The sequence below is a fragment of the Wickerhamomyces ciferrii genome, contig 00021 (assembly GCF_000313485.1).
Source record: "Wickerhamomyces ciferrii WGS project CAIF00000000 data, strain NRRL Y-1031 F-60-10, contig 00021, whole genome shotgun sequence".
NCBI classification, from domain to species: Eukaryota; Fungi; Ascomycota; class Saccharomycetes; order Phaffomycetales; family Wickerhamomycetaceae; genus Hansenula; species Hansenula ciferrii.
This window is the reverse complement of record NW_011887719.1, coordinates 3,499-31,298: the sequence shown is the minus strand read 5'-3', so window position 1 is coordinate 31,298 and position 27,800 is coordinate 3,499. Positions and strand designations below refer to the sequence as shown.

Here is a 27,800-nt window from a genome sequence, read left to right as displayed (position 1 = left end):
TCAACTTCTCAACAAAGGAAAAATTTACAAATTATCATCTAGATTAGCGTTTAAAGATAGAAATTTGATCGTCAAGACAACTAAAGTTAATCCATAAGGCTCATTTTATCAATTATTCACATCATTTTTGATCATTGTTTAATCAAATACCCAATTTCTATACAATTTAGACTATCAAAAAGGCTCGATTAATATACTTTTAATTTGACACTATGAGCAACAAACAATCGGTCAAATATAGCTCCCCTACAAAAAATCAACAAAGTTATAGAGCAGGTTCACCTCAAATACCCACAATAAATACATCAAGAGAAACACTCACAAGAAGGATATGGATAAGGAGACATGAAGGGAATCCAACTTCATTATATGTCAAAGAAACAGATCTTGTTGATGATTTGAAATCTATGATTATGCAAAAATTTCCACATACTATAGCTAAAGCATGCGATCCAGCTGATTTGGTTATAAAGCTTGAACCCTCAATAATGAATTCGCCAAACTTCTTATTATCACCAACAAATCAAAAATTTTTTCCTGCTCCTACAAGTTCGGGTGGTAATAGCAGTTCTGGTGGATTTTCACCATCTTTTAATTCACCAATATCACCAATTCCTGTATCTGCAACTAAACATTCATCATTAATATCACAAAAACCTTTGAATGATTTTTCAAATTTATCAATCAAAAGTAATTCACCTGCTTTTACTTATTTGGAAGCTGACAAATCCATATGGACAATTTTAGATCAATATTATCCAAATGGTATGACTATGGAAAATGCATTCATTATTGAAATACCGAATCATTTGTTAGATGCTGAAAATAATAATCATGACTTTAGAGCAGGATCTTCAAGAAGGGGGGCTTCACATGGAACAATAACGGAAGAGAAGGAAGATGAAGATCTGGCATTTTTACAGTCTTCAAGAAGAATGAACTCACTACCAACATCTCATTCGCCATTTAGTCTTAGAGCAACACCAACCTCATATCATAGAAGGTCACAATCAAACCCTGCTGATCATAGCTCAGCTGTACTATTATTACCTAAAGATTTTTCACAAATGAATGAAACTTTAAGAAGACAGCATAATGAGTCTGCCAGTTCAAGACCTGAATCGGTTCGTTCATTAGATAGAACAATATCGCCATCAACAAGTGAACAAACTTTAACCAACAACTTGAACCAACAATTACAAAACCATCAAAATCAACAACTACATCATCCGCTTCCACATCAACCTGTTGCCTTACCACCAAATTCTCAAATTCAAATGAATCATTCAGCAGCAGCTGCCCCAATTGGATTTCAAAGAGCAGAATCAGCAAATTCAATGAAGAAAAAAGATGAAAACAGTACTATGGCAAAAGTTTTACCTAGTGTTAATGTTTTAATTGTGGAAGATAACTTGATTAACTTGAGAATTTTATCAGCACATTTAAGAAGACATAAAATTCATTATGATATTGCCAAAAATGGTCAAGAAGCCATTGATAAATGGAGAACAGGTGGGTTTCATTTGGTTCTTATGGATATTCAATTACCTGTCATGTCAGGTCTTGGTGCTTCAAAAGAGATTCGTCGTTTAGAAAAAATCAACAGAATTGGTGTTTTTGCTAATTCTGATTTGCAAAATTTAGAACCTAAAAGACCTGAAGATCAATTAGATTTGAATGTTTTCAGATCACCTGTGATTATTGTTGCATTGACTGCCAGTACCATGAAACAAGATAAACAAGAAGCTTTAGCTGCAGGTTGTAATGATTATTTGACAAAACCTGTTAATTTGGATTGGTTATTGAATAAAATCACTGAATGGGGTTGTATGCAAGCTTTGATTGATTTTGATGGTTGGAAATCTGGTGAAAGAATGACAAATATCTCAGCGGCTATCCCAAACTTAACAAGAAAAAGATCATCAAGCAGGAGAATTCACTCACATGAAGTTCCAACTTTTAATTGATTTGACGAACTAGTAATGAACAAAAGAGAAATGAATATAGATGAAGACTAATAACATAGAACATAGTTGATATAATTTCAAGTAATTATAATGATTAAATAAATGATAATTTCACTTATTATTAATACATTTGGGACCCCTTGTAGCGTTAAACTTATCCGTGTCATCCCAGCTCAGGCGAAGCTTGTTGTATTTTTAGATATTTTCCACAAGAAATTACAATGCATATAATCAAATCTGATTCGGGCGGAACCCATAAAATCCGTGAAGTAGTGCGAGAACCTGTTTTTTATTAAATCATTCAAGTGAGTTCTTGCTTGTGGCAAAGAAGTTAATATACGAAGGCTCTATAACTCGTTATTGCCTGGGGTTGTCACAAGCATGGAAGCACTTAAGAGAAAAGCAAGTGGAGATGGGAAGAAAGAAGGTGGCGCTAAGAAGAGTAAGAAAATAGTGAGGGTCGAAAAAGGACATTGGCCTCCATGGGCGAAAGAGCTGGAACAAATTCATTTTAGATTGAATTCGTATTTCACATTTTTATCTTCAAGAAAGCACATCATTACAAAATATGATACATTGAAACAGCCAGTAGAGAAAACAATCAAGAGAGAATTAACACATGAGGATGTCGCTAAGCTTGTGGTTTTACTACCGAATGATATCGTTTTCAAATATGTTGATGAGAATCAGGTCACCATGGAGAAGAAAGAATTTGAATATTCCAAAGGCTATACACAACATGATATTGATATGTTCAAATTGAAAGACCTGGAAAATAGTGAACAGGTTCTAATTCTTGAATTCATTGATGGTGATTTGACTAAATCCAAGACTCAGTCTGCCTATTATACTGAAATGAAAGTTCCAACATATACACCTGACTCAATGAAGAAGATGATTGCTAAAAGAGATTCTAAGTTTGGTGTTGCATTGAATGAATTCCTACAGAAATGTTCATTGGAAGGAGATGACCCATTGGAGAAGCTGTCAACAATGGCCCAATCTAAATTACCTCAAACTAAGGAATTTATTGATCCCGTTGAACAAATGATTAAAGATAGACGCAGTGGCGAAGTTAGCGATGAAAGACCCACGATACCCAAACTTATTGAGAATATAAAAACAACAAGGTATAGAGATCAGATAACCGGCTCATATGTCTTACCAGAACGTGATGCTATTTATAAAGAACTTGATTTTGAACTTTCAGAAAATTTGAAATCATCATTAGGGATAAATGGATTTTACTCCCATCAAGCAGAAGCATTGAATGCAATCAATAAAGGTGAAAATGTCATCATTTCAACTTCAACCTCATCGGGTAAATCACTTATTTATCAAATTCCAGTGTTGGATACATTGGAGCATGTTCCACAAGCAACGGCAATGTACATTTTCCCAACAAAGGCTTTAGCACAAGATCAAAAGAGATCATTCCAAACTCTGATGAATAAAATGAGATTAAATGCATTAGTGGACACATACGATGGTGATACTGATGCTTCTGATAGACAACATATAAAGCATAATGCTAGAGTCATTTTTACAAATCCAGATATGGTTCATACAAGTATCCTACCAAATCATCAATCTTGGAGACATTTCTTACTACATCTTAGATACGTTGTTATTGATGAACTTCATATATATAAGGGACTTTTTGGATCACATGTGGCGTTAGTAATGAGAAGATTAAGAAGAATGTGCGCTTTTTTAGGTAATTTTGATGTCCAATTTATATCTTGTTCTGCTACTTTAATGGATCCTGTTGGTCATATGCATAATATCTTTGGTGTTGATGAAAAGGATATCACACATATTCACGAGGATGGATCACCAACTGGACAGAAGCATTTAGTTGTTTGGAATCCACCTTATATAAATCCAAATGATCTTTCAAGTGGGAGGGAAAATTTTATCAAAGAGTCCGCAAATATTCTGGTTCAACTTGTCTTGAATAACGTCAGGGCTATTGCTTTTTGTTATGTTCGTCGAGTATGTGAATTGCTGATGAAAGAGGTGAGAAACAAATTTCAAGAATTGAATAAACCCGAGTTAGTATCTCAAGTTATGAGTTACCGTGGTGGGTATTCTGCCTCAGATAGACGTCAAATTGAACAAGAGATGTTTCATGGTAATTTATCGGCCATTATATCAACGAATGCTTTAGAGTTGGGTATTGATATTGGGGGGTTAGATGCGGTATTAATGTGTGGCTTCCCGTTGTCGTTGTCAAACTTTCATCAACAAAGTGGTAGAGCTGGTAGACGTAATAAAGATTCTTTAACATTGGTTGTTGGTAGTGATGCTCCAGTTGATCAACATTATATGAAGCACCCAGAACTACTTTTAGAGTGGAATTTTCAAGAACTGATTTTAGATTTCGAAAATGCATTGGTACTAGAAGGGCATTTACAGTGCGCTGCATTCGAATTACCCATAACAGACGAAGATAAGTATTACTTCCCAAATCTAGAGAAAGTTTTATCAAAATTAGAGAGTGATGAAAATGGTTATCATTGTGCAACCAGATATTTACCATGGCCATCCAAGAATGTATCCATCAGAGGTATTGAAGAAGACCAATATGCGGTTGTTGATATCACCAATAATAGAAATATTGTTATCGAAGAAATCGAAGCTTCAAGAACTAGCTTTACTCTTTATGAAGGTGGTATATTCATTCATCAAGGTTATCCATACCTTGTTAGAGAGTTCAATGCTGATGAACATTTTGCGAAAGTTGAAAGAGTTGATGTTGATTGGACAACAAGCCAGCGTGATTTCACCGATGTTGATCCCAAAGAAATTGAGCTGGTACGTTCTGTTGATGGAAGTGATGTCCCTATATATTTTGGGAAGATTTTAACCACTATTGTTGTCTTTGGATTCTTTAAAGTTGATAAAAATAAGAGAATTTTGGATGCCATTGAAGTTCATAATCCACCAATATTAATTCATTCAAAAGGATTTTGGATAGATATACCAGCTACAGCTCTAGACTTGATCACTTATAAAGGTTTGAATGCTGCAGGTGGTATTCATGCTGCTCAGCATGCAATTATGGGATTATTACCACTTATTATTGTTAGTGGGGTTGATGAAATTCACACAGAGTGTAAAGCACCTGAAAAGGAATTTGCTCAAAGGGAAACAAAGAGAAAAAGACCAGCAAGATTGATTTTTCATGATTCAAAGGGGGGTAAACACGGTTCTGGGTTATCAATTAAGGCATTTGAACATGCTCATATTTTGCTTGAAGATGCTCTGAAAAGGGTTTTGGAATGTCCTTGTGATTGGGGCTGTCCCGATTGTGTTGCTGCTGCATTTTGCAAAGAAAACAGTCTGGTATTATCTAAACCCGCAGCTTTGATTATACTTTATGTCATTTTAGGTAAAGAATTCAATCTTGATGATATACCTGATGGTCCTGAACCTAATATGCCAGAAATCAAAGTTGAAACTATTGTTTCTGCTGGAGCTCCTGTAAAATTCGCTCGTGATGTTCAAATTATTGACGTGCGTAAGGCAAAGGAGCCATTGGTGAAATCTGAAGATAAAGAACTCACAATAACAGGTAAAGAAAGATTGACTGAATCCAACCCAAAATTTGAATCCAGCATTGTGAAGAAGGAGGAAGAGGAGGAAATTGGCCTAGATGATCTTGATGATGAACTATTAAGCAAAGTCTAGTTGGATCTATACATTTTAATTTACGAATTTACGAGTTATGCTTGAATATGTAGAGCATATATTTATTCATACATTTAATTTCAATCAATGGAACGCTCCTCTTATTGAAAGCTTTCTTGATAAGAGACCCGACGACTTTCTCGCAATGCTCATATGACGATTTAAATTTCCTTGTTTCTTTGGTTGATTGACATTAACAGCTGGAACATCGAAATCGTCAATATGTCTTTCTGTATGACCTGGTAATTGGTTTTCAGAGCTTGCTATACTTCTTGTGCTAGATACCGTGTTGACTCTATTTCTTGACGAGCTTCTTGAAGCTTCTCTGGATCTTGCTGGACTATCTGGTAAAAATTTTCTCTTTGCAAGTCTGAACACCTGACCAACTGGTTTTAGATAAATTGAAGCTAGAGTACCAATATTCAGTTCTAACTCTTCCAAGATTAATGGATCCAGCTTTTCATTCTCACCAGATATTAAAGGAATTTCACTATCTATGACATCTTTTGCACTACCAGGATACTTATCTTGAATTGAAAGTAACCTCCAATAAAAGAATCCACGATCTCTAACATCAGGATTATTAACTTCTTCTGTGGCCCATTTAAGAATTTTCAATACGTGTTTCTCACTACTTTGAGGCTTTCTCAAGAATAGCTTAACACATGCTGTCAATGATGAAAGTTGAACCTCCAGAGGATCTTCCCTAAAAGTAAATGTTAGGTCAGCAATTAGAGTTTCTGGATTTGTTATTTTGTCACAATATTGACCAGCAATCCATATCAAAGCTGATCTTGCTTCTGGTTCTTCAACATGGTCAACTTGTTCCAAAATTTCAGGAACGATATAATCATATTGATCATATCTTCTTAATATGTTTTTGAAAACAATAACAGCTTCTTGAACAACATAATCAATACCATTTGATAATAAGTTTAGCAATACTTTAATACATGGTTTAGCTGCAGATTCTAATTTGACCGCAAGATTTCCAATAGCTCTGATAGCCTTTCTAGACATCTGAATATCAACTTCAGTACCATATTCTTCTAATTCTCGAAGAACAACATCCAAATTGTGTTCATTAGCTAAAAGATAAATAATTTCAAGTTTTGTATCTTTGACATAGATTGGGTCATTATACTCACAGAAAAAAGCAGTGACATCAAATGGTATGAGTGTTGGTTTACTTAAAATCAACAAAATGACATTTCTTAAAATCAAAAATTGAATTTCAGGAGGTTTAGATAATAATGATGTAAGTGAGCTTGCTAATTTCTTTGGAATATGGTCCTCTATAAAATCAACAAAATTTAATAAATAAAGAAGTAACTTGAAAGCATTCAGCACCACTGCTGAATTGGCATGTTGTAGTTGAGCAATTGTTTTATCTATAAGCAAGAAAGCATCTTCGTGTTTCTCCGGAACAAAATTAAGTACGGTATTCAAAATTGATGCTTGATCCCATTCATCACATCTGGGTAGTAATTCCACCAAATTAACTGCATGATCTCTATTAATTGTTAGTTTCAAATCATCTGATCTCTCCGTTATATCATGTAATGCAGTCAGAGCCGAAGCAATAACAGCTGGATTATTATCACCTAAAGTATGGTTTAATTGTGCAATAAAGTCTTCTTTCTGTACTATTTTTGGATCTTTTTCATTTAGTCTTGCGATGGAATATGCAGCAGTTTTTCTCAAATATGGATCTTCATTTTCCAAGTATAATGCTAAAGGTCTAACAGATTCTCTAATGAACTCTTTTATAGGTACAGATACCAAATTTCTCAAAGCCAATGCTATTAAAACTGGAGAATTAGATTTTAAATCTGCAAGAATATATGGAAGTGCTTCTAGCGCTAAATCTGGTTTAACCAATGCATAAGTGTTCAAATAATGATAGCACATCTTTTTGAGCTCAAAGTCATCTATTGGGAACAGTTTGAGAACTTCTGTAAACACCAATGCCATTTCTGAATTACCAATTGTGATATTTGCAATCACCTTCTTCATTGTTTGTTTCTTCTTTGACACATTCTTTTTCTTTTCTGATTGTTGAAATTCCTGTAAGATTTCACTCCCTCTCACCTGAAAGTTAGATTTGTCAGTATAATGAAATATATAGAAGTACAACATTCACTGGTTCTATTAACTCACTTTTGTAAAAAGTTTATGTTCACTCATTGCGATGGGTTGTGTTAAACTCGGAACGCGATATGGATAATAAACAAGTTCCCTTTTTCGATCTTTTGACTTCTGATATGACTTCTGGAAAATCTAGGAGGTATTTTGATGATCCCTTATGACTCAAATATATCAACCACTCGCTTATACCTATTTCTCGTCCCACTTTGACCGGTTTCTCGTCTTTTTCCAATATTCACTGATGCTCTTGTTTTGGATCAAAAGCATTGAGATGGCATTTTTCATGATCCGAGAAATCCGACTTCCGGTATTTACTTTTTAAGGAAATGGTTATGCTCGCTTGGTGATCCCTCAAAAAAATCTGATGCTTTTAATTTTGTTTTGCTATAAATGAAAGTTATTTTTGACACAATTTCCATACAGAATAGTTAAGTGGAATTTGCCTCTAAAAGCAACTATGAAGTTACAAATTTTAACACTGTTGACCTTTATTTCCCTTGCCTTAGCTAAAAGAGTTTACGATTACGATCGTTTTAAAGCTGAAGGTGACAAAATCATCAACATCAATAAGAGAGATCAAGGTATTGAACAACAACCAATATTTTCCATTCCAAAAATTATGGATCCAAAGAAGATTTATATTCCAGAAGGTGAAGGACCACAACAAGGTCCTACATTACTCACTTCAAGTCTTTCAATATTGAAGGATGTTTCTGTTTTTGCCTCATATGTTAGAGATAATGTCGATATCTCCACAAGATTCAACAACAAACATGATCAAACTATTGTCTTTGCACCAAAAGATTCTGGTATTGAATCATTGGGATTGAAACCATGGCAATTTCCAAATAGTATTGATGAAGACACCAAATCAGAACAAGAAATTGATGAGTTAACACAAAAGAATATTAATGATTTTATCAAATCACACATTGTTGATGGTACAGTTCCGTTCAACGCTCTGGATGATAATAAGAAAGGTGTTCAGTTTGTTACACAAAATGGTAAAAACATCAAGCTTGTAAATGATGAAGGTGATTATTATTGTACTGCTGTTACAGATGGTAAAGATCAAGAATGGATCAAAGTTGAAAAAACCATTGATGCTGATAATGGTGTTATCTTACTTATTGGTACACCTTTGAGTATTCCATTAAATAACTGAGGTAGTTTTTTTTGGTTTTATTATGCGTTACGAAATTATTGTTTTATATTATAGGATTTTAAGGGTTTATGTTGCTTGGTTTAGTATTTTTTTTTCGATTTAGTTAATTATTTTTTTCAATAAATACACATATTTATATTCATGATTAAATCTAAACATAATTCTATACTGTACGAAGATATTAATCCATGGATCCATTCTCCAGTTCATCTTCTTTCCTTTGATCGGCTTCATTCATAATCTTTTGCCAATCAGCATTCAAAACAAACCAAGATTCACTGACACCAATTAAGAACAAACCAAACCCTATACTGAGCCATAGGCCAACTAACTTAAAGTCCAAATAATAACCAAAATACCAGGCTAAAGGCATACCAATAACATAGTAAACAAACAAGTTGATATAACTACCGATTCTTTGCATACCTTGACCTCTTAAACAGCTACCAGCAACAGCATTCATAGAATCAAAAACTTGAACCACTGCGATTAATGGGAAAATATCAACAGTCATTTGAACAACGCCTTCATCTTTGGAAAACATTTGAGCTAATGGTCTTTTGAGCACAATCATTAAAATACAGTCAACAATACCTGTAATTACTGCACCATATATACCAATTTTTGCAGCTAATTTAGCACAATCAATTCTTCTTGCTCCAATAAAATTTGCAATTCTTGTAGAGGATGCAATTCCTACTGAGAACGAAATCATATAAACTAATGAGGCAATGGTGGAGACTGCAGATTGAGCTGCTAAATATTCTGTACCAAAATATGATGCAAATAAAGTCATAATTTCATATGATAAACTTTCCACTTCAAGCATAATAACACCTGGTATAGCTAGATGCATTAAATCTTTCCAATGATATAAACTCTTTTTAGAGAATCCACCCCAACATTTATCACCATCAATGAAAACAGTATATCCAACAAGCATGATAAACATCATCCAAAAATTTATTGTAATTGCAATTGGTGCACCTATAAATCCAACACCAATATATTTGTTCCAGACTAATAAATAACTCATCAAGACATTTAAAGGCGCACAAATCAGCAACACATAAGTACCAGCTTCAAAAATTCCTTGAGCTTGTAAATATCTTTTCAAATTTTCGAACAATATGTAGGCAGGAGCACCTGGTAGCATGACTTTCAAAAATAATGAAGCCAGTCTAACTAATTCAGGTTCTGGGACAACAAATTTCAAAAAAAATCCAGCAAACCACCAGATAATTCCAAATGGTACAAATAAAGCCATTGACATCAAGGCACATCTTTGAAAATGAATACCAACACCATATAAATCACCAGCTCCATAAGCTTGAGGACAGAGTGTATCCAATGCAGTCGCAAGACCTTCAAAAACTGCAAAAACAATATTTGAGGTCATTGTTGCTAATGAAACTGCAGCTAGTTCATTTTTACCTATATGGCCCACCACAAGGACAGAAACAACAGAGAATATTTGTTCTAATAAAAATGTTATGATTAAAGGGATTGAATATTGTAATAATTTGTTGATTTCAGATCTGATTGTTACCTTTTCATGATCAAAATCTTCAGCACCTTGTTGACTAACACTAACAGCTGATCCAACTGAAGTAACTGAATTTTTACGAAATTGATGTTGGTTTCGCCTTATTCTTGACATTAATTGTGTAAAACTATCACTATCATCTTGATAACCGTGATAATCTTGGGTATCTTCTCCTTCTGATTCTTCTTCTGATTCGTCTGATGGATGTACGCTTGAATAATGTCTATGATGTTCTTCCAATAGCCAGTTTAATTCTGGATCTGGTCTTTCTGATATTTGAGAGGGCAATGAAACTGTTCGACTTAATTCACCGCCTAGCTCATCGTCTTCATCTTCTTCACCTATACTCCCCAATCTATCTCTATCATTCCCTAGTCCTTCATAATCCGTACCTAGAGATAAGAAACTTCTTTGACCTGGTGAAGACCCGTATTGGAATAATGGTGATTTTGTACTTGGTGGGATAAAAGTCAATGATAGTTTTCTATGAGCATTACCAATACCAAATCCGTTTGTTCTCAATCTAGGCTGAAGCTCTTGAAGAGTCTGACTGATCAAGTTTGCCACGGCCATCTTAGCACGTACAATCTATGTGGTTTATCTGGGCAATTAGTAGTGGGAAGGAAAACTTTTCCGTTTAAATACTAAAACTGATAGTGATAAAATTATAACTCATCGTTCGTTCGAGCCAAAACTCTCGATTGCCGTTTCTGTCAATCGCGGGCATTTAACCATAATACTTACATCAACGAAGAAATCAACAACGAAGCTTATTTTCATCAGAAAAGATCAGAAAACATTAACTGATAAGGTGATGCCCTAGCATATTTAGTGTAGATCAAAGGACTCGATGCTGACCAGCCTCTACCTTTTACTGAGATGTCCCCAATAAAAAACAAATGTTTGTGAGTCGTGACCGTCAATAAAACATAACGTAATTACCAGAATTACATGAAGTAACTAAAGAACCGTTGCAAAAATATCTTGAAGGCCATGTGTTTTGCTGTATTTCTAATATTAGTATATTTGCATTTGCTTGTTTACAATGAATATCAGCTAGAGAAACTACAAATTTTGATTGGGAGGAAACAGAAAATTATATAATTGAGACTGTCGTCACTCTATATCATCACATTGGGCTATTTTGTAGAAGTACTCCACATGTTGAGAATATTTTATCTAAATCAAACGTGAAAAGATCTGAGAATTTGAACTCTGTTGGGTGTACTATTCTATGAGCTTTACCAACGTATTCCACTGCACTTTTGGGGTGTGGAAGGTCTTCTTTGGTAATAACGAACTCCAATCCAGCTTGAATGAATTTGTTGTTTCCTGGTGGAAGCATCGGTATATAATCACCATTATGAAAGACACGAAGACATCCACTTGTAAGTTGTACATCTTCTTCAACTGCTTGTTCGACTTCATCTGTAGAAAACAAAGTGTCCATATAATCTGAAAGGTTTTGGTTTGAAACCTTGGGATTCCCGTATGCAATAACTAAAGGATCATAACCTAATAACGAAAATTCAATACCAACCAACATTGCTAAAGATCCACCCATAGAATGACCTGTAACGACGACATTATAGTCAGGGAAAACTTCAACCAATTTTTCAGCGGTTGTGAATATTTCTTCTTCGATCTCTCCTAATCTTGTATGAAATCCCTTGTGTACCTTACAACCTTCACATCCTTTAAATTTTGATTTGGCATTCTCATTGACTGGTTCATAATCAATGGTATTGGTATTTAAATCTGTTAGATAATCTCTGAAGTTTATACTTCCTCTCAAAGATAAAATGATTGTTCCATTACCAGTATGATCTATAGCGAAAAATCCTTCTGATGTGGAAATCTCTAGATCATCGTCTTGATCACTATCATTATGATCATCGGCACTATGAACACCACTAGATTTATTCCCTTTTTTCAATAGTTTTGCCAAATGTAAATCAGTTTCTTCAGTAGGCACTGCAGAATAATCCGTTGTATTGAAACCAGCTTGGGAGAACCCTAAAGGTTTGGGCTTGAGCACTATAGGTTCTGATAAATCATGTTCACCTCTTAGAAGGTCTATGCAGTAACTGATCTTTGATATGTAGGCATATTTTAATAATGAATCATAAACACTGTTTTGATAAGCCTGGGTAGAGCATATGAATAATAAAAACAAAAGAGTAGCCTGACACAAAAGCATAATCAATCAACTTTTCTTTCTTAACTTCAATCAAGAATTACAACAACCTGGAGATCTCTAACTTTAAGACAGCCAACCACTGATAAGCCTTGACTTACACTAATTTCCCTTTCTATTAAATCAATCATAATTCCCATTAGTGGCAAAACTCCGTTAGATGCCATTCGTAAATGGGAAAGTGTATTTGACACAAAAGTAAATATATAAAATCTTATTATTTTAGCATTGGTCGGAATTATGTAGTCTTCTTCACGTGAATGCATATATCCGACCTACTCTATACACGAATGAAAACTTATCAAAATTCACTTTTCGATAACCGAAATGAGCTTTAAGGGACTGTTTAAGTATTTCAAAAGAATAGAAGAGAACAACAATCCATAACAATACTCTAAAGACACTTGGAATATGAGTGTTAGAGCGGCTTCTCATGCTGGAGCATGGTATTCGGCTAATCCTTTAAAACTGAACAAGCAATTAGATGAGTACTTGAAAGCAGCTCCACAATCAGTGGCGGGAGCAAGGTTATTGATTGGACCTCATGCTGGATATACATATGCTGGTTCTACGCTAGCAGAGACATATCAGGCATGGGATACCTCTAAAGTCAAGAGAGTTTTCATTTTAGGCCCTTCACATCATGTCTATTTTAAGAATGTTGCTTTGTTAAGTGGTGTGGATGAGTATGAAACCCCTTTTGGAAACTTACCAGTTGATAGAGAAGTTGTTGATTCTTTGAAAAATAACAAAATTTTTAAAGAAATGAGTTTGGAGGTGGATGAAGATGAACACAGTTTTGAAATGCATGCCCCTTATATCTACAAACTGACACAAAATATTCCTCAAGGTATACCATCTATTGTTCCAATCATGATTTCACATTCTGATGAAAACTTTAATAAAAAAATATCATCTATATTATCGGAATATTTGAAGGATGAGGCTAATACTTTTGTTATAAGTAGTGATTTTTGTCATTGGGGGTCAAGATTCGGTTATACAGCGTATACAGGAAAGGGTACCTTAGACGATTTGAAAGACTTAAGTTATACTACTAAAGTTCCTTCAGGTGGATTAAGTATTCATAAATCAATTGAGTTTTTAGATATACTTGCAACAAGAATTGCTTCAACAGGCTCTTCGAAGGATTGGAAAGATTATATAAAAGTCACTGGAAACACAATTTGCGGTCAAAGACCAATTGCTATACTGTTAGAAACTATTGAGAAAGTTAAAGAAGAGGGAACATATGATGATGACTGGGGGAAATTTGAATGGATTGGATATAGTCAAAGTAGTCAAGCCACTTCTGCTCGTGATAGTAGTGTCAGTTACGCTAGTGCATTTGCTGTTACTGCTTAAGTTTCCATCTTAACTTTTACTTTCAACCTATATTCTGCGTGATATACGATATCCTTTCAATTTAACGAGCTATCAAATTTTTATACAACTTTATATATATTTATTCAAATGAATTTTAACGTTATAATTAAGAACCATTTAATGTAGCTAATTTCAAATTCCCAGATACACTAGTACGATGATGAATGTGTCAATTACAAAGCGCGGTAAATCACTTCCATAAAAATCAAAAAGATCTAAAAATGTAAACAACTATTTGAACATTAACAAACACTTCAAAACAACTGCATACAATAATGGCTTATAGAGACTCATCCTCAAGCTTTATCCACTTACAAAAGTCACAGCACGCACTTTATATTACAGGCTGGGTTCATGATGAGCTTCCTGATGAAGATATTGAAGTTCCCGGCGCACAGATTGGTGATGAAGATGAAGAAGATTCACCACTGATAAATCAAAACATATTCGGTATTCTGAGATCTCAACAGAAGAATAAAACACCTGTTTGGAAGGATCTTGATGTTCACAAGTTTTTGAATGATAATACGAAAGCTATAGAGGACCATCATGATGATTCTCTTTTCAAAAAAATTGATAATCTATATGATTTTGAAGATATAACACCAATGAACCAAAATGAACAAGCAAAGCAAAATGAATCTCATGTCCAACAAGAATCCAACCGCTCTGCTTCTCTTCCATCATTTGAATTTACAACACCAATGAATGTTTCAAATATCAATAAAACTACTCAAAGAAATCAAAATTTCCAAACACCGGCTGCTAGAATACTGAGATAAACAACTACAAGTGATTATAAATACTATTAAACATGGATTCGTTAAAAAATTGTTCCTTCTTTTGGTGAAAGAACCAGCTATTTATAATATAAATCTATAATACAATAAAGTTTTTGTGGTTTTTTTTTGTGGTTTTGTCTACTTTTTCAATAAAATTTTGTCAACTTCAAACAGAAATTTGAGTACTTTCACATAAGTCTTCAAATAAGGTATCTTTTTGTTTCAATTCACTGTCTTCAATAGGGGTTTGTTTAACAAGTTTGAAAGCACCAGTACCAATGGCCATAGTTTGACCCAAAATAATACATTCAGAAACACCTTCAACTGCATCTGATTTCATATAGAATGAAGCATCGAATAAATGATCTGTTGTCTTTTCGAAAGAAGCCAATTGTAAGACAGAATCTCTCATTTTACTTAAACCGAATCTTGTAATACCTAAAACTTCACCCTTATAAGACATAACATCACCTAACAATTGAATATGACGAGGATCGACACTCATACCGTGATTAGACATGGTATAATCAATTTCATTAATGATACTACCTCTTGCAGCTTCAATACCCAACACTTGCCAAACTTCAAGAATATGATTAGTTTTTGTTTTAGTACCAATAACACCGTCTGTACACATAACATCACGTAAGCCATAACCTTCAACCAATAATTCCTTTTTACCATCATCACGAACATTAATAACGGCTCTTGCAATATCTGGGAAACCTTTAACAGTAACACCTGGTAAAGCACGACGTAAATGTTGCATTCTGAAGAAAAGTTCATTCTCAAGAGGTTCTTTAGCTGATGTACTAACTGATTTGGCCCTGGCACCTTCTGGGAAAACATTGATATTAATTTTATTTCTACCAACAACTGAAACATCACCACCTGGAATTTTCAATTTTGGAGCTCTTGATATTGCAACAGCAATATCATCCATTGTCAATTCTAATTGTAATTTTTCAATTGTCTTCAAATCAACTTTAACTTGGATATAAGACATATCATCCTTATAAACATCCTGGATATAGTAAACAATATCTGATAATAATGTCTTTTCAACTCTACCTTTAACAACTCTTGCAGCTCTTTCATCGTCATCATTAACCAAAACAGCATTAATAATAGGAGTTGAAATAACTTTGGAAGCGTTAATAATTTCCTTAATACGAGGAACACCTAATGTAACATTCATAGAAGCAACACCAGCAAAATGGAAAGTTTTCAAGGTCATTTGTGTACCAGGTTCACCAATAGAATGAGCAGCGATGGCACCAACAGCTGTACCAGGTTCAACCTGAGCACGACTATATTTGATTAATGTAATATCCAAGAACTTCTTAACACATTTCTTTGTAATTTTGGCCAATTGATTAACTGCAGTTAACGCAGCTTCACTTGAACCTTCATCTAGATCCATTTGTGCTGATTCATCTGCAGGTTTTTCAAGATATCCATGTAATTTCTTTTGTTCTCTAACTCTTGCAAGTCTAGCAGCTTTACTAGCAAAGAATTCACGAATGGAATTGTAGAACCCTCTTTTAGCATCATTTTGATCAATAAACTCAATTTTTTCAGCATCTTTACCTTCCAATTGGTTACCCAAGTTATCATATCTAATAAGTTTCTTTTCCAATGGTTGTAAAACTTCTTCAACAACTTCAATAACTTCATATGGTAATAATGAACGTTCATTGACATCTAATGTAACATTATAGGAATGATCCCAAGTTCTATTGAAATTGACAGGTTTAGCATCACCTTCCATATCAAAAGGATCAAGACCATCCCCACCATAAGTAAATTGAACAATACCATTACTTGAAGTTCTAACAGTATTATCATATTGACAGCTTAAATCTTCTAATGATTTCATCAATCTACGTGACATATAACCAGTTTCAGCAGTTTTAACAGCAGTATCGACTAAACCTTCACGACCTGAAATGGCGTGGAACAAGAATTCTGGAGGACTTAAACCTGAAAAGAAAGAATTTCTAACGAAACCTTTAGATTGTGGAGTTTTAGAATTCTTTGGGAAATGAGGTAAAGAACGATCTTGGAACCCATCAGGAACACGATTACCTGAAATAATTTGTTGACCGACGACAGCAACCATTTGTGACACATTTAATGTAGAACCTTTAGAGCCACAAGTAGCCATGATCAATGGAGCATTAGAGGAGTCCAATTCATTAATACAAACTTCACCAACTTCTTCTCTAACTTTTGATAACAAACCACCAATTTTAGCTTCTAAAGTTTGTTCTTCATTACAACCAGGTTGAGTTTCTAATTTACCTTCAGAGTATAATTTAATTAATTCATCACACTTAGCATAAGCAGCTTCAACCATTTCTTCCTTGGTATTTTTCAAAGCAACACCTGGAGTAACATCACTAATACCAATTGAGAAACCTCTATTACCCAAAAATCTAGCACAAAGTTTAGCCATTCTATTCATAGCAGTAGCAGCTTCTTTAGGACCATAATCTCTTAAAATTGTGTAGAAAACAGAATGTTTTTTACCATCCCCTAATGTAGATTTATCCATAACACCACTTAAAATTTGAGACCCTCTAATAATAACAAACCCATCATTTGGTGACATTTCCATTGGTAAACCTTTTGCAGGTGGTGTAAAAGCTTTATTTTTAGCGTCTAAATTGATAACAACAGGTGATTTTTTATTTGGTTTAATTAATAAACTGAAAACTTGTTTACCAGTCCACATATAAACAGGTTTATGAATCGCTGGTGGTGGTAAATCAAATTGTAAATCACCATCAGACATCATTGATAATAATTGTGTAAATGTAGCACGATCAAAGAAAGAATCTTTATGAGAAATTAAATATGAACCAGTAATGAAATCTTGAGTTGCAGCAATAATTGGTTCACCAGACTTTGGAGTTAATAAATTATTCTTAACACCCATTAAGTTGATGGCTTCAGCTCTTGCTTCCTCAGTTTGTGGAACATGTAAATTCATTTCATCACCATCAAAATCAGCATTATATGGTGTACAAACACATTCATTTAATCTGAAAGTTCTCCAAGGTCTGATTTTAGCATAATGTGATAAAATTGATAATCTATGTAATGAAGGTTGTCTATTGAATAAAACAACGTCACCATCTTCTAAATGTCTTTCAACAACATCACCATATTGAAGATTTTTGGCCAATTTATTACGATCACCATATCTTAAATTACGACGAGCATCTTCATTTTTCTTCAATAAATAATTAGCACCTGGGTGTTCAGTTGGACCATTCAAGATTAATCTTTGTAATTTTTCTTTATTATATCTTGTACAAGTTTCTGGATAAGTTAAAACTTTTGCAACTCTATCAGGAACAGCAACTTCATCAATTCTCAAATTTGGATCTGGAGAAATAACAGTACGACCTGAGAAATCAACACGTTTACCTGACAAATTACCTCTAAAACGACCTTGTTTACCTTTTAATCTTTGACATAACCCACGAATAGGTTTTGCAGATTTAGCAGCTGCACTTGCACCTGGTAACATTGCAGGTGAAGCAGCATCTGAATTAATATACATAGCAACAGATAATTGTAAATAATCCCATTGCTCCATCAAATTATTAATTGAAATACCCTTCTCTATACCAGCTCTAATTAAAGAACTTGTCCAGACAATTTCAGTTAATTTGACAGTTAAATCATCTTCATTTGAAGTTGGGGAATCACTCATCATAACAGATGGACGTATACAAACAGGTGGTGCAGGTAAGTATCTCCAAATATAAGTTTCAGGTCTACCACCTCTACCTGAATCAATACCCATCAATTCACAATCTTCAGGTTTAACTTGTTTAAATAAATTTAAAACTTTCAAAGGGTTTAAATCATCCATACATCTTTTAGCAAATCTTTCAATATCAGGATTGTTATGAACTGCAGTTTCTATATCTTTATCCCATTCACCTTTTTCTATTGTAGGTTTTTTACCGATCCATCTAAAAGTATCATGAACAATTTTTAAAGATGCAGTACCAGAACCTGCTGCTGCTTTTTTAACAACACCATTAACAGCACCACAATCTAAACAACGTCTTTGCTTTTTACATTGATCCAAGATTTTCTTTAATATACCCATTCTTCTCAAATTATCAATACCTGGCCTTCTTAACTCCAATCTAAATTGTCTTTTAGCTTCTTCATCTAATAACATTGAACCACATGATTTACAAATAGATTGTAAAACTTGAATAGTAGCTTTGAAATAACCAACGTGGAACACAGGTAAAGGTAATTTTAGATGACCAAAATGACCATGACAAGTTGCAAGATTACCTTTACAAACAGAACATTCTGAAGAATTTGAAGAAATACCCATATGAGAATCTAAAGCACCATTTTTTTTAGGTTTTCTACCTTCTTCTAAATCAAATAAATCTCTTGTGGAAACTTCAACTTCAGATTGTGCCACGATGTCTTTTTCTGAAAGAGCACCAAACTCAATACCTTTGATACATTTTGGTGCAACATCAACAACCGTTTCCTTCATCTTCAAAAGTTCTTTTCAAAAGTAGTATAAACTATATGAAGAATTTATAAGCCAAAAGGATTGCCGCAACGGTTGACGATAGGACTTTGGATCTTTTTGTCTGTTTTGATTTTGGGATCTGATTGACAAAGCTCCTGTTGAACACTTTTTCAATAACAAAATCGATAAAGTCCCGTTGATGTTTTGACTGATGTCTTTTGTTTTAATTAATAGCTTATAACTTTAGCGCTTAACTAAAAAAGCTGAATTTTTTTTTCTTTGTCGCGAAAAGTGATTTGTGATTCTTGACACTCGAAATTCTGACAGTGCATTTCGATTCGCGAATCGGTTTTGTAAAATGATTATTATGAATTCGCGGGAATTTACCCTGCGAATCTGAGAATCTGGGAATCGAACATAGGTAATAATAAAGTCAGTGGCACAATAATAAGTAAACAATATCAAGTAAAAGATCAGTGTAAAATACTGTTAAAATTAGTGAGAATGTCTGCTCAAGAACAACAAAAAGATGCTTTAGATGCTGAAAAGCAAAAAGTCATTCAATCTCTAGAGGAAGATGATGAATTTGAAGATTTCCAAACTGAAGGTGAGTATGAAACTACTTATTAATGATCTGAAGATATACTAACTATTTTACGTTTAGACTGGCCAGAAGATCAAGCCGTTGGTACAGAAGGTGAAAAGACTCTTTGGGTAGAAGATTGGGATGATACTGATGTTAACGATAATTTCACAAAGGAATTAAAGTATGTTTGAATTCAAATTTGCCATTGAAATTGGAGATCACATTATACTAACTTTTTTTTTCAAAATAGAGATGAATTAGCAAAAGTTGCTGCTAAAAAATAATAGGTTTTATCATGAATATTGTTTATTAAAGAAAAAAAATCACTGTATATTATAATCATAGGTTTGCTGTTAGAAGAAGTTATCGTGGTTTAAATTCTGTAGTACAAATTATATTATCATTATCATGAACATTATATATATTAAAAAATGAAAACGGCATTTATATTGAAAAATGAATTGAAAATAAATAGAGCTAAAGCATAATATAGATCAACATGTTAATTAATGTTCAGAATTCTTAATTATAGGATCATCAAACCAAATATCAATATTATTATTATTCAAAACATCATGATAATTTGCACTAGCTTCAAAAAATTTATTAGTTAATTCATTTGGATCATTTAATTGCCAATCATGTGTAACTTTAAGATCATAGATAGCCTTATTAATATTTTTGAAAACTTGAACAGATCTTGCTGCAACTGGCCATCTTTCTGCAAAAAAATCTAAAATCTCAATACATAGATTAATTTCTGTTTTGGATTCAACTAAATCAATACACCAATGACATAAACAATAAATTATTGTGGTACAAGTTGTTAAAAACCTGTACACATTTACCCAATTTGGTTGTAATAAACGACTAGTGTGTAAGTTATAGATATAACCTAAAGCTTGTAAACATGATTTACCCAAGATTTGTAATGTTTCTTTTGATGGGTTTGGTATTAGGAATGAAGGTCTATAAAGCATCATTGTTAATTGATAATAATGAGATGTGAACCAAGAAACATTATAAATTGAATTCTTATTATTTGATGAATTATTTGATAAACCACTTAAATTATTTGTTAAATTATACCAATCTTCAATTTCAATTCTTAAATTTTTCAATATATCAAATTTTTCAAATTCATTATTAATTTTTAATGATGAATTAACACTATGAACATTTTTTAAAACTTTTCCTTCAATTTTTCTTAAACTTATAATTGCAGCAATTAATTCAATATCATAAATATCCTCATCGGCTAATTTACTTGGGAAAGATATACTAACATCATCATCATCAATACCAAAAGGACGACCCATTGAAGTTGAAACCAATCTATCAAAATTATAAGCACTCCAAAAAATTCTATTGTTGAATTCATTTTCTGATCTTTGAACTTCATTATTACCAGCTATTCTTGTCTTATATCCGCTATTTCTATTTAATCCAAGACTAATAACTAATCTTGTTATATTACCAGCTATATGCCAAGATGTGAACCCTTGGTTATCATATAAACTATAAATTCCTAATAAAATCAAATATTTAATGCTATTAATATCATCAAATGTAATAACATTACCAGATTGTTCAATTGATTTGGAAATTAAATATTTCTTCATAACTAAATCAGTTTGAATTTGACCAATTCTTTCTAATGAACAATAAGAAATGAATAAAATCATATAAATTTCAAAAGATTCTTGTATAGGCCATGTATCAATTTTATCAATTCCAAAAGTCATTATAGTTTCCAAAATTTGAGAACGATTTATGAATGGATATGAATGGAAATGTTCATTGAAAAACACTTTAACAAGGTTTATAATAAATACTGGATCAATGTTTGGTTTGGGGGTTATTGATTCTTGTAAAACATATGAAGATTGATTTGAATTATCTATACCTAATATTGAATTTAATAATTTATTTTGAATCATGGATGATCCTTGAGGTTGAGTTTGTTGTTGAAGTTGTAATTGAGGTTGAATATGAGGTTGTAAGTTCTGTTGTTGTGATTGTGGGAATATAGGTGATTTGTTAAAAGACTGTATTTGAAATTCATCAGATCCAGGTCTAGAGTGTGGAGGACTTATATGATATGTAAATTGTGGTGATTTTGTTGTTCCTGTTGATGTGATGGTGGTATTGGTATTATTATAGTGGGAATATTGTTGTTGAGGTACTTGACCATTAGTTGAAATATTTGTTGTTATTGAACTTAATGGTGGCAATGCGGAAGTAGATTTATATGAAAAAGGATCAGTTGAGCCCATGTTATAAGATCTTGAATTATTGTGATCTAAATATCCTTGTTGATGTGAGATTATTGGTACGTTCTGTGGAGATGTTTGAAGTGGATTGACCTTGGGGATTGATAAAGGTTCTTGAGTTCTTAAGACTGGGGTTGAAGATGAAGAACTTTGAGCCTGAACTTGAGCTTGGGCCTGTATATTTTCTCTATGTTCTTGTTGTTCTTGTTGTTCTTTTAAGCTTCTTAAAATCTCAGCTTTTTTTCTTCTTGGAGCTCTAGGAACATATTCACAAGTTTCATTTGCTTTAAAGCAATTTTGACATTCGGGTATAGTTCTTGTACATTTTTTCTTTAATCTTCTGCATCTTTTGCACGAATATGAATGTTTATTTGGATCATCCGATTCATTGTTTATATTATTAATAACGGGTGATGAACCTTGTAATTGATTAACTTCAAAATCTTTTTTAGATAGATCCATATTCTGTATTGGGTTTAGTTCTGGTATAGATTTATTTGATTCTGATTGGTTATGATTGCTGAATGATGGCGCTTGTAATGAATAAGTTGAAAGCATAACACTTAATATGTCTGATATATAAATTTTTGCCTCCTGTGTGGTTTTTTCCTGATATATAACCGTGTTTTATAATAAAGTTTGACAACAATTTTTTTTAATAGCGACGTGTGAACATAAACACCGGAAAACTTTAGATTGAATGTATTTGAAAGAACGTGAAAATATGTAAATTCTGGTGATATTCAAGTATTCAATACTTTTCGGGTATTCTTTGTTGTTAAACCGTTATTTGGTGAGATTCACTGATTATTTGAACGTTGATGTGGAAGTTTAAAATTAGAAGAACTTTATCGGTGTATAATGATATTTTGAAGCACCGATGAACGTTTAATATAAATAATAATCAAGTGGGAAACTAAAAAGTCTAGATTCCAGTTTTCATGAATGTTATACTTTTGAATCTGATCAGCGTGATAAAATTATCTTCAAATGATTGTGGAATAAGCAATTGTATGTACCAATTCGAATTTTCCAGTTGATCAAAACCCACTTCTAAATTAAAATTGTTTGAACTAATCACTTTATCCACAGTGGGAAGTTGGAACAGGGATGATTTGGTAGATTTCTTTTCTCAAATAACTAGGGCCTTTGAACTGACAATTACTGTACAGTGGGAAGAAGTTATAAGTTCAAACTTATTAGTGTCTCAGGCTTCCAAAGTTAATCGGAAGGGTTCAAAGTCCAAAGTTCAAAGCTCTACACTAATTTCTTTTCAAACTTCAACTTCTTATTTCTCGAATCGCTGCGGATCCCCAAAATAATAAGCCCGTGTTGACAATTCAAATCTTCCGGTGAAACGTAAACTACCACAACAGTTTCCGAGTTTAAGACTAACAACATTCTGAAAGGACATGTAGCGTATATTTACCTACTTACAATTTCGTATCCTTAATCACTACAACTAAACATCACTATAATCCCTCTTCAAACTCATCATTTCCACAATTTTGAATTCTGATTAAACTACGACAATCCCACCAAATCCCGCTGTAACAATGATTATGCTCGCCCGCTTTCTTTGGTTGAAAGACGGAGTTAAATCACAAACGGAGGATCACATGAAAATGAAAGATATTACAGTACGGTCGATACGGGTTCATATCCCTTTTGGGAAATCACTGCGATTAGCTCAAGTAATATAACTAGTATAACCTTAAATATACTTATTAATTATAATTTAACGTAAAGAATGCGTACACATAAACTTTAAATTACACCTTATATATAAGTACCGAAAGTAGATCTACTATATAGCGGATATACCTTAAATGAATGCGTTATAGAATAGTTAGTATACAATTCATGGACAATTTATACACACCTAGTTTATATATCTATCGATTCCAATCTGAGAACTTGATACATAATTCATATTTTTTCCCTTAGTAACCTAAAAGGTTCTCCTTTAGCAATCAATCCATTAACATGCTCAACAACATCTAAGTATCTTTGAGCTTTTCTAGGACCAACTTGTCTTCTCATTTCAAGTTTTGTTTCATCCCATATAATTCCTTCAAATCCATCTTTTAACCCTTGTTCATCTATAGTTTTTTGTAAATCATGACAATATTGTGAATCTTCAGGTGGTGGTAAGAAATGGAAAGATTTTACATCACCTTTAATTTTCAATCTTTCTGATTCTTCATCTCTTTGTTCCTTTTCACTTGGGAACTTTAATCTTCCTGATAATCCTCTAGCAACAAAAGCTGCTTGATTTTCAGAAAATGGGAATATAACAACGTTAGCTGGTATTCCAACAAATACAAGACTTGGATCTGGAATATAAAATAATTGTTTGTAAAGATTTCTAACTCTTTGACCATCTGTTAGTAAGGCATCTTTACCTTCCAAATAACTTTTCAAAAAAGGGAATGAATATAAATAACCCGTACAATAAATAATATGATCTATATCTTTAAAAATATCACCATTTATAGTCTTAATAGTTTTATTTTCATAATCATATTCAATGATTTCATCAATTTCTTCAATCGATTTGCATTTTAAGTCTGCAATTTCTGCCTTCTTTCTAACAGAATTGAGCACTTTAGAAGCTGATGTAGTTAATTGAATAGCGACATCTACTCCTGAAGCAGAATTACCTACAACAATGACTCTTTTGTTTTTAAATGGTAAACAATCATCAAAATATTTACAATGAATTATTGATTTTGGATATTTGGCATTCCATTCTTTAATTCCTTTGGTATCTGGGATGAATGGATGATTATAATGACCATTCGCTAAAACAACTGCATCATACTTCCTAGTTTCAACTTCAGACCCATTAATTGAAACTTTAACTTCCCAAATATCAGCTTTTTTTTCAACACTTTCAACATTTGAATTCAAATTGAATTTAACATCTTTTGAAATAGTTTTGGAGTAATTTTCAAGATATTTGATAACTTCTTGTCTTGTTGGATAGCTCTCAAGTTCTTTAGGAAAAGGAAAATCTTTAAATGCCATCATTTCTTTGAAAAGATTGGTTTCTAAATGTTTATACATTGGACTTGGTACTTCTTTAATTTGTTGAAATTCATCAACAGCATCACCAATATACTTGTCTTCATCTTTATAATGCACATTTGGAATATTTGTTTCCCATTTTGTCTTTAATTCACCATTATAATTCCAAAGTCCACCAACTTGATCTTTTCTTTCAAATAAATCAATCTGAGGGAAACCTTCAACACCTAATGCCTTTGCAGTTGCTAACCCTGTTGGACCACCTCCAATGATTGCTATTCTTGAATACTTCTTGACCATAGTTGAATTAAGAGCCCCTTCTATAATCTAACCTGTAAGTGGCCTTGACGTTTGGTTCACTTTAATCTCATGATCCGATTTAATTATTATCGATTAATTTTGATACCGGTTCAGTCTGAAGCTTTGATCACCCAACTTAGAAAAAAAGTGTGGCGGTCAAAATCGGATGCGCATACAACATGATGATAAAGAAGAATCATGATGAGTTTTAGTGTGGCTAAGAATCATTTGATCGATGATCTTGTGCTTTTAAGACCTCAGGAACCCAGTGATAAACCTCAGAGCCTTTAGGCTTTATCTACTCTTTTATGATCTGATATCAACTACACTTATCTTCGGACAAATGACAGGTTTAATTTACGATCTCGAACCCTCATAAAGATACGGCTAATACTTATTATCGGACTTAGCTATAATTTGGTGATAAACTTTGACACCTATATTAGTTGGTTCTCCTGACGACTTTCATAACTCTCTACCAAGCTGGTTGATCAATGTTATGCGTTGTTTGATACTCATAATACATCTTACAAGTGCGTATAGTCACGAGTAGCGCTAGACTAGTTAATATTAACGTATATAGATCTGTTATCATATATATAGTTTATATCATGATTTCAATTAGTTGGCCATATCTTTCGATTATAAGACTAATTCATGAATCGCTTCATTATATCGATCAGCTCACAAGAAATTAGTACAAGTTGTTACAAGTTACAGAGTTTAAAGTGGTATTTGAAATCATAGGCTATACTAGTACAGGCAGGTTAGAACTTCTCAGAAGCTGTCGTGATATATACATGTCTTAATATCCAATTAAACGTTATAAGTACTCCGGCCTAATATCTATCGAGATATCCATTTAACATGGCTTACGTTCGACTTTCATATCCAAGCTAGCTGGCTTCGGCGACTCGAATATGCTTTTAAGTCTATTTAAATGATCCATCTTGTGAATAATATTCATGATCAATTATAACTAGTATACTATAATTCTCGTATAAGATCTCTATGGCCAGCTTAACATAATAATTCTCAAATTAATTCAAAGATTATATGAACTGAAGTGCCCAACTGATCTAAGCTGTTCCATAAATTCTTATAATTTAAGTGAATCGTGAATATTTTAAGTAGTAGTACTATTTGAAAATTATTCAAATTCTAGATCTAAACATCCCGTATAATTTGCCCGCAGTATGCACGCAATGTATAACGAATTCAAAGTTAGCTCTTAAAAATAATGTCACTGAAAATTTCTTCCCTGGGTTTTTCAATCTTGCCGGATCTATCAACAGCTTACATTACTATCATAAAGTTACAAGATCTGTGCTTCAGAAAGCATATTATAGCCTCGATTAAATTTCAAATAATGGCTGAGATCTATATAATTATCAAGTTAATTCGTACATGGTTCGACTTACTTAGCTTCTAATATTATCGATCATTTTCGAGTACACATAATGTCTAGCTAATTTCAGTGGACTACATTCGGTGTCTTTAATTGTAATTACCGTTGTGAGCTGTTAATGTATAATTTATAATTTAATTTAATATAGTTTTCAATATGCTGGAAATTACTAGAAGGACGACGTGAGTAATTAATATATTGTTGTACATGAAATACGTTAGAACAGCGGCTTAGTTGTATAAACTTGTGAGTCGTGACTCGTGACTAGTCGTGAATATTGTTTGGTAACTCATGGACATCATCATGTGAGTATCTTTGTTAATTATCTACGTCACTACGTGGCGTTCGATTGAGGTTTGACAGCGCCTACTGGTACAATCATCAATGGTACAATCTATCTTATACTAGCTGGGGGTAAGTATAGCCTCTAGCTGGTAGTATTCGATAGGTATATTTAGTACTCCTTAGTCCTGTCTGTAAGTAATTGGTCATATTATATCATCAGCTTCAATAATTTGCGGTTCCCTTAATTATCAATACCAAATCATGGAATTTGAAAAAAATGAAGGTGGTAGCTTCAGCCTTCAAGTAGTACAATTACAAATTCACTGTGAAGTTTGAACGGCGGATCCACTTTTACGATCATGTCGGGATTAGGATGTACAATTTGCGGACATGTCAAGACGACAAGATTTAGTGTTAAGTGTCTGTATCAAACGGTTATGCACTTTTATGTATCTATTTATCCTTTCACGGTCCACCTGAACTTAGGCTGACACCTACCTACACGGCCCAGGCTA

General features: G+C 33.2%; 11 protein-coding genes across 11 annotated transcripts; 5 read left to right on the top strand and 6 right to left on the bottom strand.

The window, feature by feature from the left end:
* Positions 1–212: 212 nt before the first annotated feature.
* Positions 213–1,967, top strand: SSK1 (mitogen-activated protein kinase kinase kinase SSK1; the record flags this gene model as incomplete). The annotated part of the gene is made up of 1 exon (XM_011278337.1): positions 213–1,967. One exon carries the CDS (start codon positions 213–215, stop codon positions 1,965–1,967), a length of 1,755 nt encoding a protein of 584 aa, XP_011276639.1.
* Positions 1,968–2,348: 381 nt separating this feature from the next.
* HRQ1 (ATP-dependent 3'-5' DNA helicase) lies at positions 2,349–5,660 on the top strand (the record flags this gene model as incomplete). The annotated part of the gene is made up of 1 exon (XM_011278336.1): positions 2,349–5,660. One exon carries the CDS (start codon positions 2,349–2,351, stop codon positions 5,658–5,660), a length of 3,312 nt encoding a protein of 1,103 aa, XP_011276638.1.
* Positions 5,661–5,744: 84 nt separating this feature from the next.
* APL1 (Apl1p) lies at positions 5,745–7,676 on the bottom strand (the record flags this gene model as incomplete). The annotated part of the gene is made up of 1 exon (XM_011278335.1): positions 5,745–7,676. One exon carries the CDS (start codon positions 7,674–7,676, stop codon positions 5,745–5,747), a length of 1,932 nt encoding a protein of 643 aa, XP_011276637.1.
* Positions 7,677–8,265: 589 nt separating this feature from the next.
* On the top strand, positions 8,266–8,973 carry BN7_1052 (uncharacterized protein; the record flags this gene model as incomplete). The annotated part of the gene is made up of 1 exon (XM_011278334.1): positions 8,266–8,973. One exon carries the CDS (start codon positions 8,266–8,268, stop codon positions 8,971–8,973), a length of 708 nt encoding a protein of 235 aa, XP_011276636.1.
* A 181-nt stretch (positions 8,974–9,154) lies between these two features.
* Positions 9,155–11,092, bottom strand: BN7_1051 (uncharacterized protein; the record flags this gene model as incomplete). Its single annotated transcript, XM_011278333.1, has 1 exon — positions 9,155–11,092. The coding sequence occupies one exon, from the start codon at positions 11,090–11,092 to the stop codon at positions 9,155–9,157; it is 1,938 nt and encodes a 645-aa protein (XP_011276635.1).
* A 556-nt stretch (positions 11,093–11,648) lies between these two features.
* BN7_1050 (lipase family protein) lies at positions 11,649–12,719 on the bottom strand (the record flags this gene model as incomplete). The annotated part of the gene is made up of 1 exon (XM_011278332.1): positions 11,649–12,719. One exon carries the CDS (start codon positions 12,717–12,719, stop codon positions 11,649–11,651), a length of 1,071 nt encoding a protein of 356 aa, XP_011276634.1.
* A 408-nt stretch (positions 12,720–13,127) lies between these two features.
* MHO1 (Mho1p) lies at positions 13,128–14,081 on the top strand (the record flags this gene model as incomplete). The annotated part of the gene is made up of 1 exon (XM_011278331.1): positions 13,128–14,081. The coding sequence occupies one exon, from the start codon at positions 13,128–13,130 to the stop codon at positions 14,079–14,081; it is 954 nt and encodes a 317-aa protein (XP_011276633.1).
* Positions 14,082–14,377: 296 nt separating this feature from the next.
* Positions 14,378–14,884, top strand: BN7_1048 (Anaphase-promoting complex subunit 13; the record flags this gene model as incomplete). The annotated part of the gene is made up of 1 exon (XM_011278330.1): positions 14,378–14,884. One exon carries the CDS (start codon positions 14,378–14,380, stop codon positions 14,882–14,884), a length of 507 nt encoding a protein of 168 aa, XP_011276632.1.
* Positions 14,885–15,050: 166 nt separating this feature from the next.
* On the bottom strand, positions 15,051–19,424 carry RPO31 (DNA-directed RNA polymerase III core subunit RPO31; the record flags this gene model as incomplete). The annotated part of the gene is made up of 1 exon (XM_011278329.1): positions 15,051–19,424. One exon carries the CDS (start codon positions 19,422–19,424, stop codon positions 15,051–15,053), a length of 4,374 nt encoding a protein of 1,457 aa, XP_011276631.1.
* Positions 19,425–20,495: 1,071 nt separating this feature from the next.
* Positions 20,496–22,820, bottom strand: BN7_1046 (uncharacterized protein; the record flags this gene model as incomplete). The annotated part of the gene is made up of 1 exon (XM_011278328.1): positions 20,496–22,820. One exon carries the CDS (start codon positions 22,818–22,820, stop codon positions 20,496–20,498), a length of 2,325 nt encoding a protein of 774 aa, XP_011276630.1.
* A 1,371-nt stretch (positions 22,821–24,191) lies between these two features.
* FMO1 (dimethylaniline monooxygenase) lies at positions 24,192–25,592 on the bottom strand (the record flags this gene model as incomplete). The annotated part of the gene is made up of 1 exon (XM_011278327.1): positions 24,192–25,592. The coding sequence occupies one exon, from the start codon at positions 25,590–25,592 to the stop codon at positions 24,192–24,194; it is 1,401 nt and encodes a 466-aa protein (XP_011276629.1).
* Between the last annotated feature and the right edge of the window lie 2,208 nt (positions 25,593–27,800).